Source organism: Dasypus novemcinctus, chromosome 19 (assembly GCF_030445035.2).
Source record: "Dasypus novemcinctus isolate mDasNov1 chromosome 19, mDasNov1.1.hap2, whole genome shotgun sequence".
NCBI lineage: Eukaryota > Metazoa > Chordata > Mammalia > Cingulata > Dasypodidae > Dasypus > Dasypus novemcinctus.
Window position 1 is genome coordinate 37,207,438 of NC_080691.1, and position 16,131 is coordinate 37,223,568.

Below are 16,131 nucleotides of genomic sequence, written 5' to 3' on the forward strand. Positions count from 1 at the left end.
TGATATGATGATCAGCTTTTAGAACCCCATTAGCCAATTTCTACCTCTCATTCAGCACCCAGCTTGAGTTCCACCTGCTTCATGAAGCTTTTCCAGGTTTACATCTGTCTCCCTCTTCTCTGGAATTGCAGAATCTTGGCAGCCGTTCAGAAAGCATTCGGCATTTATTGCTCAGGCACCGTTCAAACATTTTCGTTCTGATGAAGCTTTGTCTCAAAAAGAATGTAAGCCCCACAAGGGGAGTGACCCAGCCCCATACCCTCAGACCCCAAAACTCAGCACAGCACACTGCCCATTTTAGGTACTTCATGAGACATCACATTTAAGTGAATTAAATCCCAGAAACTGGCCAAAAGCCTTCAACCTAAACAAAATACGTATGATTGCAAAAGTTCCCTTTAGACATTTTATGTATTCCTTTATGTTCTGAATCAATATTAGCTCCACTCTTATCAATTGACGGTTCAATGGTTCATCTCAGGGATTTGGGGATAATGCTTTTCCATTAAGTGCAGGCAAGTAAGAAGTAGCACTTAAAAGAAATCTTAAAAATTAATAGAAGTGGTAAGAAAATAAAAGTATTTTTCTTAAGACATTCACTGGTAGGTACCTTATAATTTCAGAAGCAAGCACAACAGAAGAAACACACAGTGAGAGAAAAGAGAATTTCTACAGGTCAGTGTAGGAGTCAGACAAATATGCTTGGGCAACACTGAGCAGGAGGATGAGCTAAAAAGCAGGAACATCCTAGAACAAGTCTTTCACTGTGGTCAAGCTATGGCTAACTGGCGACCTGAGTGGGCCAGAGCGAAGGGGAAAAACTCAGAAGCAGGTCATAAAGATTATTGAAACTTTGATAATCAGAAACTTTGAAGAAAAAATAAAAGGCATTATTCATTTAGAAAAGGAGAGGCCTCAGATCATTAATAATGGTAGAGAGACATTTTCTATCTCCCCAGAGGGGAAGAAGGAAATGGTTTTACAAAGCAGCCCCAGGGTCTCTGGCTTTCATGTAAGGACGATTTCCCAATAGGCAGGCTTGTGCATTACTGCAGTCAGGCCAACACAGAGCCAATGGAGGAGAAGAGAGGGTGCCTGGGTGAAAATCAATAGTGTTTCTATACACTACTGATGAGCAATTTGAGAAGGAAATTAGAAAAAAAAAAATTCCATTTATAATAGCAACAAAAAGAATCAAGTATTTATGAATAAACCTAATCAAGGACATAAAGGACCTGTATTCAGAAACCTACAAAACATTTAAAAAAAAAACAAAGATGACATAAATAAATGGAAGGGCACTCTGTGTTCATGGACTGGAAAACTATGTATTGTTAAGGTGTCAATTCTACCCAAACTGATTTACAGATTCAGTGCAATCCCAATGAAAATTCCAACAGCCTTTTTTTTTGCAGAAGTGAAAAAGCAAATTATCAATTTTATTTGGAAAGGTGAGGAGCCCTGAATGGCCAAAAATGTCTTTAAAAAGAAGAAGGAAGATGGAAGATTCCCATTTTCTGACTTTAAAGTATATTACTTAGCTACAGTGGAAAAAAACAGCATGGTACTGGAATAAAGACAGACAGATTGACCAGCTGAACCAAATAGAGAACTGAGAAATAGACCCTCACACATCTATTTTTGACAAGGCTGTCAAGCCCACCCAGCTAGGCCAGAACAGTCTATTCAACAAATGGTGCTAGGAAAACCTGAGATCTATCTTCAAAAGAAACACAGAGGACTCCTACCTCACATCTTATACTAAAATTAACTCAAAATGGATCAAGGATATATAAATATAAAAGCTACAACCATAAACCTCCTAGAAGAAAATGTAGGAAAACATCACAAGCTATGAAAGAAAAAATAGACAAATTGGACCTCCTCAAAATTAAACATTTTCTTCTTCAAAAGACTATGTCAAGAAAGTAACAAGGCAGCATACTCAATGGGAAAAAATAGTTGGAAACCACATATCCAATAAGTGTTTGATATTCATGTTATATAGAGATCATAATATAACTCAACAATAAAAGAACAAGCAAGCCATTAAAAATGAGCAAAACACTTGAATAGTTATTCCTCCAAAGAGGAAATACAAATGGCCAAAAAGTAAATGAAAAAAATGTTCAACATCACTAGCTATTAGAGAAATGCAGCTAAAAACTACAATGAGATATGATTTCACACCTTATAGAATGGCCATTATTTAAAAAAATTAGAAAAAACTAAATAAAACAGAAAACTGCACATGCTGGAAAGGATATAGGGAAACAGGAACACTCCTTCACTGTTGGTGGGAAAGTAGAATGGTGCAGTCTTTGTGGAAGACAGTTTGGTAGTACCTCAAGAAGGTGATTATAGAACTGCAATAAGATCCCAGCAATACTTATTACTAGGAATATATTACGAAGAACTGAAAGCAAGGATGTGAACTGACATTTGCACACTGATGTTCATACAGTATTATTCACAACTGCTAAAATATGGAACAAGCCCAAATGTCCATCAGCTGATTAATGGTTAAACAAAATGTGGTATATACATACAATAGAATACTATTCAGCTGGAAGAAATAATGAAATCAGGATGGATATGACAACATGGATGAACCTAGAGGATATTATGTTGAGTGAAATAAACCAGACAGAAAAGGACAAATACTGTATGGTCTCACTAACATGAGCTAAATATTTTGAGTAAATCCAGAGGTAAACTCTACAGTATAGGTTACTAGGAAATCAAAGGTGAGTTGAGAATGGGAATTGATGCTTAATGTATAAAACAAGAAATATTAATAAAGCTAATTGTAAAATTGTAGAAATTAATAGAGTTGACAGCCTCACATTATAGTGAACATAACAATGCTGATCTACAAAAGCGATTGTGGTGGAAAGGGGAAGTCTAGGGCATAAATGTCAATTCAGAGGAAACTAGAGAATAGGGAATGTATAACTGATTTGAGTGGTGGATGAAGATTGTGGTTAATAGTATAGATATACGAATGCTCTTCTTTAACAAAGTGCTAAGAATATGGTGATACAAGGGAAAATTACAAGTAATATAACAAGAATGATAGTTAACAGTAATATTGTAATATATTGCAACAATGGCAAGAAGATAGTATTTCAATCCTAAGGGTGGCTCTCAGTTCTTAATGACATCAGTATACCTGCCTATAGAAGTCTGATCCCTCTTTTCATTACCTTAACATCAAGAAATCAGATGATCTGACATACGAGAATTGTTTGTAAACTTAATAGGCAATGAGAAAAGTGTCTAAGCAACTCTCCTGAGAATAAGATTGCCAAAAGCCCATGGTCCTTGAATTTGTTAGCCTCCAAAACTTTTTCTTTCACCCTAATTTCTTCATAGTGCTTGACAATGTTCCAGATTCCTGAAGTTGCTATATCATTAAAAATCATTTAAATAATATAGTGAATCAGTACAATGTTCCATAGTGAAATACTGGAATGTGAATGTAACAAAATAGATTTACCAACATATAGATTAATTCATAAACTTATTTGCTGTCTCCACCTTAACCTTCTCTTCCTTATTAATAATGTGATCATAAAAGCCACATTTATGGAACTCCTCTTACGTGACAGCAACATGTGAGGCACTTTACATATATTTCCAACCACAACTGTGTCTGGAATAAACAGAATAATAATCATTTCATGAACAAGAAAAAAGAGGGCTTTGTTAATTACTTTCCCAAGATCATACTGCCATGAAGTACTGAGGCCAGAATGTAAGTCTGGGTCTATCTGACTCCAAACTTCATCTTCTTTCCACTCTGCAGGGACCCTCTTAGCATGTCACATCTATTGTATATGAGCTCTGAGAATATTTTATTTCATTTCTCTAACTAAGGCTAGGATGATATTTCTCATTACAATTAAAAAATAATGCTAAGGATCACCAGGTCATTCAATAAGACTTGATATGCTTCTACTGAGTTAAAAAGCCACTGAAGAGGGAAACGGACTTTGGCCCAGTGGTTAGGGCGTCCGTCTACCACATGGAAGGTCCGCGGTTCAAACCCCGGGCCTCCTTGACCCGTGTGGAGCTGGCCCATGCGCAGTGCTGATGCGCGCAAGGAGTGCCCTGCCACGCAGGGGTGTCCCCCGCGTAGGGGAGCCCCACGCGCAAGGAGTGCACCTCTAAAGGAGAGCCGCCCAGCGCGAGAGAAAGTGCAGCCTGACGAGGAATGGCGCCGCCCACACTTCCCGTGCCGCTGACGACAACAGAAGCGGACAAAGAAACAAGACGCAGCAAAAAGACACAGAAAACAGACAACCGGGGGAGGGGAGGGGAATTAAATAAATAAAAATAAATCTTTAAAAAAAAAAAAAAAAGCCACTGAAGAAACAACATGGAGGGTTAGCAATAACAATACTTGCTCTCAAGTAAAGCAAAATGTTTGCTTCTTGAAATTGAATAAATATATCACAATGGTATAGCATTTTCCCGATTTTACATATGTCTATTTCATACTGCATTTGAAGGAGAATAAAAACAATACATCCCACCAAGCTGTGAACTCCTGAGGTCAGGCACCGTATCTTAACTATCTATACCCAAGTATCTAAACATAGTAGACATCTAAAACGTGATTGTTGATGAAAGACATAATCAATGATTATCAACTTCTGAAAGTAATATTTGAAAATATTTGAAACATTGTGAACAAAAAAATCCTATGTTTCAAAAAAATTTTCTTTTGATCTGCAGATAAACTCCCTACCTCTCGATCCTTGAGTTTCATGGCGAGCACCAACTGATGCCTGTGGTTAGTGAGAGCCTCTCGGTAATTTCCTTTGGAGAAGAATGCAGAGCCCAAATTCCCATGAGCTCGGCATTCCCCTGTCTGGTCACCTGAATTGGATAAAAAAAGAAAAAGATAAAACTTCACCTCATTACAGTATTATTTATAATATAAAATGGCCATCTCAACTTAAAAGCTACCAGTTTTACTACCTAGGATATCACTTACTTTCTTTTAGAAAAATATTTTTTCTTTCACAAGATTCTACAGGGAGTAATGGTCCTAGAACTTAAATCTCTGGACAAGTTATTGCTGTTGTTATACTGCAGTCAAGGATTTAAGTGTCCCAGAAATGAGAGGTTAAAGACCTTGAAACAAACAAGCTGGTATTTGAGTCTCTTCATTGCTCTGCTAATGACCTTGCTGGTTCAGTCATTTGACTCTTAACCTACTATAATATGTTGCCTCTTTACAAGTACAATGATGGCATATTTACCATATCCCTTCTCTTACTGCATCCTACAAATCCTTTGAATCATCACTGTAATGACAACCATAACTATAGGCCACACTTGCTTTACAAAAAAGGAAACTGGGCACAGAGAAGTCAGTAACTTGCCCAATGCGACACAGCTAGGGTTTCTAAACCCAGATGTCTGATTCCATAGCCCATGATCTTACCACTGAACATACTGTCTCTTCCAACAAAATTGTGATGCATTTTAACGGAGGCAAAAATCCAACTTTAGATAAGAGATGCACCTGACAATACTATCATTCAGAATATTAAATCTGTGAGTCCAAATCTCTGAGGAGACAGTTAATATGTTATCTACATCTCTTGACCTTTGAAAAGACTTGGCACCTTGTTTTATGAAAAATCTGAAAGACCTGAGTACACTTAACAGAGTGTGTCCTGGTGATACGTTCACTTTTCATTACATATGTTACTTGCACTCATGCCGGGTTTCACAGCTTTGTTTCCTTTCTGCACTAAAATAAAGGAGAGAAGCACAACTCTACCTAAGGTCTTGGCTACATCCAAATCCTGCTGCATGTATCCAGTGCTCTTCTCTGTGTTCCCAAGAGACCAGTAAGCACTGCTCAGGGCAGAGAAAACGGAACCTCTCAGTTTGAGGCTGCAGGTGCCAATCTTCAGAGCAGCTTCTAAGACAACCACAGAGGCACCATGATGGCCGGCCGTCAGGAGTTCCTGCCCAACCACAGATACAACCACGAAAGGACTCTTGTCCAGTTTCATTTTCTGAAGCTGCTGGTAAGTGGGCTGGAGGGAGTCTGAGGAAAAACAAAAGAAAATGAGACAATGTTGTAGGATGATACACAAAACAATCTTTTCTAATATGCTCTAGAAACCATGTTTATTATACCTTTTCATGACTTATTTCAAGTACAAAATCTTCAACCTGTAACTAAGGCCATCTTAACTCTTTACTTATCCCTTATGATTCTGCACCACCAACCTCCAGTCCAATAATGTACTTCTTCCTATTCTTGAATATGTATGCCTCACTCTTACTCTATTCTGGTCTTTCCTTGATCATGACATGCCACTTTCCCTCAAAGACTCCCCCCCCTCCACTATCATGCTGGCCTCTTAAAATATTATAGGCACCTCCCTCAAGTCTCACATCTACCATACAGTATTCCCCAGGACCTCAATCCCACATATCTTCATATCTAAACTTCTACTACATTAATATAGTTGATATCATACAGTGTGGCTCTTAACTATCTTAGAATAGTTTCACACATGTCAACTTATACAAAACTTCTCCCAGCTAAAGCTGGAGACCATTACAGGACCATTTTATATGTCGTTAAAACTTGGTAGCTATCGGCACAAATCTCAGCATTGACATATAAGTTAAAGTTCCTAAAACATCAGCAACTCAGAAAATTTTGGTAAACCAGAATCTAATTGACTGATTAATAAACTCCACCCTGATTTTCCCCTAGAAGATGCAATAAAGGAAGCTCTCCCAACAAGATACCTATCCCCCTCACTGGGAGCCCAGTGTCCATTCCTGCTTCTGTGACCACTATGCCCAAATAAAAAATATTATCATTTCTTGTTATGGTCATGAAAGAAACCATAAAGAAACCATCCAAGTTTACTAAGGAAAGATGGAAAGCAAACTTGATAGTGATCTCATTTTCTTTACATGTGGTATTTGGCAAGGACAGAGATTAGGGGTCAGGAGGCCACAAGGCAATCTTTCCCTTTGAATTTAGGTTTGAATGTAGATGACCTTCAAATTCCTTCTCCTCTTCTTCCAAAAGACATATGCAGCACTATCGACTATATTCCTACAATGAGGTGGCACTTATAACACATTTGTTAGCTTTCCTGAAAAACTAGTTCCCAATAATTGTTTCACTGTGCATTTTTTTAAAAAAACTAAAAAAGATTGGTTTCTTGAAATCTTGAATCTCCTAGCCAGCAAATACTGCATTAAAATGTAATTTTTACAACTTATGACCTCTAGTCTCGAGCTTCCACTAAGGAGCTCTCTGGCCTGAATCAACATTGCCACAGAAACCTCAAAACCTACAGGTACCTAAAGCATTCTTTTTCCTTCAATCAGATCACTAAACAAAGAACAAAGAACATTTTTACACCTGTCAAGATCCAAGCAGGGATTTGCAGTGTACGGTATCAGTAAATATTAGCTAACCAAAGGGTTAAGACACAAGCACAAGAACCCAGGAACTGCCAGAATAGAAAAGAACAATATCATACTGAAATACTGTAGGCAGAATTTTGGTGGTGCCCACTGATAAGTTGTCAGTATCAACATCCCACTGGTCAGTTAGCAGAAACAAAAATAATAGCATTTTTAAAGCTAAAAAAAAACCCCAAAACTTGAAAATCCTCATTTTAAGAAATCTGTACATTTAAGTGATTCAACCAATGTCAGAGAGCTTGGGACAAAGCTAAGTCCAGGGCTCTATGATCAAATACCGGACAAGGTTCTTAGCAACAGTAAAAAAAAAAAAAAAAGAAAGAAAGAAAGAAAAGGAAATGGAAATGGGAAAAAAAAGTGTGGAAAGAAATATACTTAAATACTTAATAGCTAGTGAGTTAGAGGAAGGGTGAAAAACCAGGCCTCCAGATCCACAGTCAAAATCATGCTACCAAAGCTGCCAAGTGAAGACAACATAACTGTTGCAACTAAACACAGGACAGCTTGAAATACCATTCCCACCACCAATGAATGCCACACTTGGAAAATGGATGTCACTATTACAAACCACCATAAAAAAAATTCTGTGCTGTTTTTCTTCTTTGAACCTTTAGTTCCTGATTCAAAGGCGGGTTCCCAGCTGCAAAGGAGGATGGGAAAATAAGGATCTGGTATTATCAGCTTTTATACTAGACAGCAAAGGCAGAAATATCAGCTAGAGAATTCCCCAAACACAGGAAAAGTGTTTAGACACTGAAATCCCTAAATGACCGATGGCCATCAAAGATACTATGATTCAGCTGGTGATTTTTCCTTCATAGGAACCATGACTAAGACAAAAAGAATCATGAATTGAGCCTCCAAAGCTAAGCAAGACTGGTAAAAAGAGGAGAGAACACTGCCACAGTCATAGGGCTGAAAAGAGAGGGAGAAGTCTTCAATTGTATACTTTTTCACTAGATTAAAATGAAATTGAAGAAAAGAGAGGTAAAAGATCAAATCTCCATTTGCGCAATATAGGCATGAGAACATAAATACATTAAAAGCTAAATTATAATGCAAGTTGACACACAGTACACCTTAGAATTTGGAAGAGGTAGAGATTATCAAGAATAGGAAAACCTGATGGAAGCAGAACTTGATTTCCTGAAAAAGAGTAGACTTGGACAAGCCTCTGCTTTTAGAGTAGAAGGCATTTTAGGCAGAAGGCTTTCCCTAAACAAAGATGCCAGAAGAAGACAGGTACATGGAATGACAGGGAATGGTGAACAGGTCAGCTTGAATGAAACAGAGATTATTTGTAATGAAGGAAGCTGATGTGGAATAATGGAGAAAATACTGAGCTGAGGATAGAGAGACCTGGATTCCAAAACCACATAGTCTCAATCTCCTCTTTGTCAAATGCATAGGTTGTGATTGTGGTGGTTGTTACACAAAGTTATACATGTGTATCCATGTGTAAATATGTACACAAAAAAGTCCATTTCACTGTATGTAAATTTAAAGGAAAATGTAATACCAAGTTTCTCTGCTTTTGGTTGTAATTATGTCTCATTGGTTCATGTCCACTAATCAGAAGCTCTAGTTAGAAGTTGTTCATGCTTTTGATAAATAAATGTGATCCTTTTTTTTAATGTATAAAAACATGTAGCTTGGATTAGGCGATCTCTAAGATACTTTCTAACCCCACTATTGTGTGATAAAAATGTCTAATTCCTATTCTAGGGTAAACTTAGGCTTTTAGCAAAGGGACTAGTTTTGTGATTTTAACAGGCTATGTGGAAAAGAGTTTTGGCAGCCTGCAGCTATTAAGACGTTTCCCTTTCAAGAATATATGCATAATGCATAAAATAGGCAATGTCAACCCAACTCCATAAAAACAAAGGCCCTTAAAAAAAAACAAAAAAAAACGAAGGCCCTTTGCAACAATGACTGAGCACCTGTTATATGCTTTCAAAATGTAAAGACTTTAAGAATAATTCTTGACATTTGAAGAGCTTGTAGGCTTGTATTAGAAGCTGACATGTAATCAAATAATTACAATGTACTCAGCTAAGAAATACACTATACTTCATCAATTCTGAGATGCACCTTTATTCACATATTAACATCTCTGATTTTGGGATTTAATATCTCTGAACTCAATGATGTCTCACAATGGTTCATCACTTCTATGTTTAAATAGATCTAACAGTTCTTTCAATTTATATGAAATTAAAAATTAAGTGATAAGAAAGGATTCTGTCATCACTTGATCAGCCTTTTCTTCCTTCTTAGTAATACATAAAACAATCCAGAATATTAGAATTGGTAGAAGGTGCTATAGAAGCCCAAAGAAAGAAGATGCCAACTCTACCAGGGTACACCGGGGAAGGTTTCCCACAGGAAGTGACATATGAATAGAAATTAAGAGACATGAGAAATCACAATGTTTTCAGGAAGTGCAGGTGGTGTTAGATGGTGAATCTGTTGATGGGAATGAAAGGGAGGCAAGGTATCATATAGTGAGGAGGTTGACCTCCACCCTACAGGCAATGAATTCTAAATAAAAGAATGACAGATTAGACTTACATTTTAGAAAACTCATTCTGGAAGGAAAACAAAGCCTAGGCTGGTTTGGAAGTGATAAATCTAAGGAAGCCAGTCAAAGGTAAGATACTATGAAAGTTCTGTATTTGGCAGTGATAAAAGATGGAAAACAAGGGATAAATTAAAGACATATTTAAGGATATAAAATTTACAGATTAGAGAGTGGATGTAGCTCTGTGGTTGAGCACCTGCTTTCCATGTATGAGGTGCTGGGTTCAATCCTCAGTACCTCCTAAAAAAAAGGTTAAAAATTTACAGATTTTAAGGAATAATGCATTTAATGGAGACAAAGCCTTAATCCAAAGGAATGATGCTCTAATGATTATCTCCTTCAATGCAACTAGCATTTTTACAGACTTTAAGCTGTCTAAGGCACTATGGAGACATTCCGTGGCGTTCCAAGTTATCCTTATAATATCCCCTAGCAGACATGACCCAAAAGGTCTCAAGTTTTCTAAAAACTTGGTGATAGAACCAATTATTCTTGGATACATAACCAAAATGTGATATTGAACTATAAATCTAGAAGACTGGGAAGGCAATCCTAGAAATAATTTCATTTCCAAAACATGGAGCCAAGGAAAGGACAGCAACTATTGACATTTGTGACATAATGACAAGGTAAGAAGGCAAGTAAAGTATCATGACCTACTCCCTCAAAAAAAACAAAAACAAACTGAGAGATAATTTTTGTAATCCTTGGTTTTCATTTTAACCTTTTCTTAGGCAAATTCCTAAAAGAGGAAACTAAATTTTATGTTGTATATATATGTTACCAGGATAAAAAATTTTTTGAAACTATACAACTGTACAACACAATGAGTGAACCCTAATGTAAACTATCAACTATAGTTAATCGTATAATCATAAATAGTAGTTTCATTAATTGTATCAAAGGTACCACACACTAATGTAAAGTGTCAATAATGTAAAGTGTCATTAATGTAAAGTGTCAATAAAAATTTGTGTGTGTGAGAGAACTCTATTATATGCATGACTTTTCTGTAAACTTATGAGTATTTTAATGAAATAAACAAATGCAACATAAGTAGATACTGTTAACTGCTTAAACAATATCTTTTTGCCTTCCACGTTGGTGAAAGAACCCCAGTTTTTTGGCTTGTTTGTTTGACGAATGACTATGTGCCTAACTAACAGATTATTTTTCAGCTTCCATTATAGTTAGCCTAAGTTCTAACCATGCGATACAAGTGCAAGTGTTACATGGAACTTTGGGGGTGGCTGCTTAAAGGAACTGATTCGGGTGGAAGATGCCTCTCTTATCCTTTCCATTCTTTCTTCCTGGAAGGGATGGCTTAAGTTTTCACACTACCCTGAGCTATGAGGCTCTTTGAGCGTAGAAGTTCTGCAGCATGACAGTGGGAGGAAGACAGGAGCTGAGGGCCCTGATGACCACTGCACCATTTCAGCCCTGGATTGTCTCAATTGTCTGGATTGTCTACATTGGTGTGACAAAAACAAACTCTTATCCTATATTTTAAAAAAAGGTGGGGGGGGAGAAAATTCAACTGACATTTCTTTAGCACTTTGTAAGCCACTGCATGTTTTCATGGTGTTGGTTGTATATTTAGTTACACTGTATTAATACTTCACTGTGAAAAGAGTTCAAAAGGCCTTGTATAGAAATGAGGTAGAAAAATACATAAGTCAGAGTAAATGGAAAGTAAGAGTAAACTATAAAAATCAAGCAACAGGGAAGCATATGTGGCTCAACCAGTTGGGTGCCCGCCTACCGCATGGGAGGTCCTGGTACCTTCTAAAGAAGACACGCAGACACCTGCACTCGCCACAATAAGAGCTAGATGCCACACACTGCTGCAACGAGAGTTAGCCATCCACATGCCGCACCCCACCACGATGAGCAGACGCCTAAACGAACAGATTCCACAGGCCAGCAGACACCACAGCCCGCAAAGAACAGATGTGGCTCAGGCTGTTGGGCATTCACCTCCCATGTAGAAGGTCCCCAGTTCAGTTCCCAGTGCCTCCTGCAGAAGGCAAGCAAACAGTGAACAGACAGACAAAGAGAACCATCAGGGGCAGGGGGGGAGATAAATTTAAAAATAAATAAATATATAAAGTAAAAAATAAATAAACTTGAAAAAAAAATCAAGCCACAGGCAATGCAGCATATAGACAGGCAGATGGAAGGGCCTGGCACAACTCCTAGAAGTCGGCAGGACCCTGGAGTCAAGCTTCACAGTGGACAAAGCAAAAGGATAAACGATCACTTCTAAAACTCCATGAACCGAAGCAGGGCAAGACAGTGTCAGAGTAAGTGCAACTACATCATCTCTCCTACAAAAAAAAACCAGCTCAGTGGGGACAAAATCCTGCCTGAGTGAGCTGTTTTGGGGAACCCACAAAGGAGAAGGCTTCTAGACATATGGAGAGAGTGTGACAAAGAGTGACTGCTCAAGGTAAAACTGCTGGTTGCTGGCACTTGTGGCTGAAGCTGTGGGAAGGCTAAGTCCCTCCCCTTAGGGGAGGAAGTCATGGCATTCCCCAAACCCCATGTTCCCTGAAACTGTGATCCCTGAACCCACAATCCCTGATCCCCAAACCTGTGTTCCCTGAACCCATCATTCCCTGAACACTGCCAGTCTCAGACAAACTCTGAAAGTGGGAGGGTTCTAATGAAGGGTACAGAGGGGTCTGGTGAGTGCAGGTTCAACTGTCCGGATCCCCCCTTTTTGAGCTTTAAGGAGCATACCAGCTGGCTTGAGGAGAAACTAGGAAGAGGTGAAAGGTGAATCCGCTGAGGAAGTCTGATTTACCCAAACTCCCTGGGATAAAGGAAAACTGGTCTGGGATGAGATAGAGTCAGACAATTAACTAGTCCAATGCAACATACATAAGGGAGGGGGACAGTAAGAAGTGCTTGGCAGGCTTCCAATAGCATATTTAGGATTCCTGGTAATGTGTGGGTGCTCTCTCTCAAAGAGACTGAAAGTCATTATTTTCTGTGGTGAGTTGGTTCACGAGGGTCCCATTTGAATTTCAGGGGAGAGCTCTCACACGGGCTTCCTGCTGCCCTGGGAGAGAGGGAAGCAAGGAAAGGACAAAGGGGAAAGGACAGATTCCTAATCAGTTTATTCAATTGCAAAGAGTTGATCCTGCCCTGGGAAGGGGACTCTTTTTGAGGAGGGTCAACCCAAAAGGAGAGTTTGGCTCAGTGGAGGAGTTTCAGGCTTGAACGTTCAAGGTCTATGGTTCAGTTCCTGGCTCCTCTTAGAGTAGTGCCCCACTGGGATATTAAACATCTAGCTGATAGTTTGAGACAGGGAAAATAAAGATATTATCCTAGTATTTAGCTTCCCTTTGGTCTCTTTATTTTTCCTAAAAAAAAAAAAAAAAAGATCACTTCTGTTACACAATTTAACTTTGTTTATTCACTAAAATCCACCTCAAAATCTGCATGGAGAAAGCTGCAGGTCATTGATTGATAAATACCAGCACACTGACAAGCTGGTGTAAGAGGGATGTCTGGTTTTTCTTAAGGTTTGGTTGATTCCTTAATTGTGGGCTTGAATGGTTTTATTGTTTCTTTGTTTTCTTGTCCATTCTTCCTCTTTATTCCCCCATTCTTTTTTTCTCTTTTTTTATATTAGGTACTGCTGGTTTTTTCTTGTTTACTGTGCTTCCTCGTCCTCGATTTCCTCTCTACGCTGTGTACTGCTTTTGGCTACCAATGCTATCTCTTTTCCTTCTTATATCTTTCTATTTTCCACCTTTTGTTGTTGCTCTTACATTACACCTCTCTTTGTTTAGCTCCCAATTTTTCTGGCTTTTTATTTCTAACACTTCTATTCTGTCTTCTATCTTTTATTAACTATTATGTTATTGCCCTTCCTTTTCTCTTTCCCTCTCTCCTGATCATGCTCGCCATTTAATTCATATTATATTCTTCTCTATATTCAGTTCCCCATCTCACTGTAGGTAATCCACTTTTTTATTCCTGTAAGTCTACACTGCTTACAGGAGTTAAATATTCATTCTCCTAGGTCTTATATGGTTCTTCTGCTAAGATTTACTATCAATACTACTATTATACTTTTTCTTTTCTTATCTCTTTTGCTTTCCCTGGCCCTAATTTTTTTCTTCAAAGGAATTTACACAACAACAAGGAAATAAAATAAGAAGAAAAAAGTATCAAAGAGAAAACTTAACACACACACACAAAAACAGCACCTAAATAAAACCTGAGACTAGACAGAGAAGCTAATCAACTGAACAAACCCATCAAGAAAAAATGATGACCAGACAGCAACAAAAAATTACAAACCATACCAATAATCAGGAAGACATGGCCCAATTCAATGAAAAAACTAAAACTAGGAAGAGGAGCAGAACATCGAACAACTAATCAAAGCTCTCCAAACAAATATCATGTACCAACTTAATGAAGTGAAAAAGAGATTAAGGTTGTTAAGAAAACACATGGAGACCATATTGGAGAAATTGTAAACATATGCAAAAAGATAACAGATATGATGGTGATGAATGGCACAATCCAAGAAATAAAAAATACACTCTCAGCAAATAACCGCAGATTTGAAGAGGCAGAGGAAAGAATCAGTGATGTGGAAGACAGAATATCAGAAATCAAATAGATAGTAGAATTGATAGATAAAAAGAAAAAATCTATCAGGGACATAGGGATTTGAATGACAACATAAAAACACACAAACATACGCATTATAGGCATCGCAGAAGGAGAAGAAAAGGGAAAGGGGTGTGGGAGGAAATAATGGCTGAAAACTTCCAAAGCCTATTGAGGGAGATGAATGTACATGTCCAGGAGGTGCAATGTATTCCAAGCAGCATAAATCCAAACAGGCCTACCCAAAGACATATACCTGTCAAATTATCCTATGCTCAAGACAAAGAGAAAATTCTAAAAGCAGCAAGAGAAAAGAGAACCGTCACATACACAGGAGGTTCCATAAGATTAAATGCTGATTTCTCATGTGAAACCATGGAGGCAAGGCAGTGGTATGACATAGTCAAGATACTAAAAGAAAAAAAAAAATTCCAGCCAAGAATACTCTATCCAGCAAAGCTGGCATTTGAAAATGACTGAGAGTTCAAAATATTTACACATAAACAGAAACTAAGAGAATATGCCAATAAGAAACCTGCCCTTCAAGAAATACTAAAGAGAGTTCTACAGGAGGAAAGAAAAAAAACAGAAGAGACAGAGTTAGAGAAGAGTGTAAGGACAACTAAAAAGACAAAAAGAAAAAAAAAACAACATATGACATACAAAAATCCAAAGAAAATATGGCTAATGTAAGTAATTCCTTAAGAGTAATAACACTGAATGTTAATGGAGCAAACTCACCTGTCAAGAGACACAGATTGGCAGAATGGATAAGGTAATATGACCCATCTATATGCTGTCTAAACAAAACCCACCTTAGAACCAGGGATTCAAGGAGGTTGAAAGTGAATGGCTGGAAAATAATCCTACAAGCAAACAATAATCAAAAAAAGGCAGGAGTAGCTAAACTAATATCAGACGAAATAGACTTTAAATACAAAACTATTGTGAGAGACAAAGATGGACATTAAATATTAGTAAAAGGGGTAATCTTTCAAGAAGAAAGAACAATCATAAACATTTATGCACCTAACCAGGGGGCCTCAACATATGTGAGGCAAACACTGGAAACACTAAGCAGAGGAATAGATGCCTCTACAATTATAGTGGGGGACTTTAATATACCAGTATCACCATTAGACAGAACAACTCAACAGAGAATCAATAAAGAAACAAAGACTATGAGTAATATATTAGAGCATCTAGACCTAACAGACATATACAAAACACTACACCCAAATACAGCAGGATATACATTCTTCTCAAGAGCGCATGAATCATTCTCCAAGAGAGACAACATGCCAGGTCATAGAAAAAGTCTCAATGAATTTAGAAAGATTGAAGACATAAAAGTAATTTCTCTGACCACAATGAAATGAAGCTGGAAATATGAAAGGCCAGAGAAACAGATTAGGCACAAAGATATGGAAGTTAAGCAA

General features: G+C 37.8%; 1 protein-coding gene across 4 annotated transcripts in view; it reads right to left on the minus strand.

Annotated features, from left to right (window-relative positions):
• Positions 1-16,131, minus strand: part of TTC28 (tetratricopeptide repeat domain 28) — an 876,415-nt gene that overhangs the window by 366,226 nt on the left and 494,058 nt on the right. For all 4 annotated transcript variants that reach the window (XM_004461701.5, XM_004461702.5, XM_012526449.4 and 1 more), the window contains 2 exons: positions 5,798-6,070; positions 4,754-4,884 (listed from right to left, as the gene is read on the minus strand). In XM_004461701.5, coding sequence (XP_004461758.2) covers positions 4,754-4,884; positions 5,798-6,070 — 404 coding nt within the window. The remainder of the gene's footprint in view (positions 1-4,753; positions 4,885-5,797; positions 6,071-16,131) is intronic.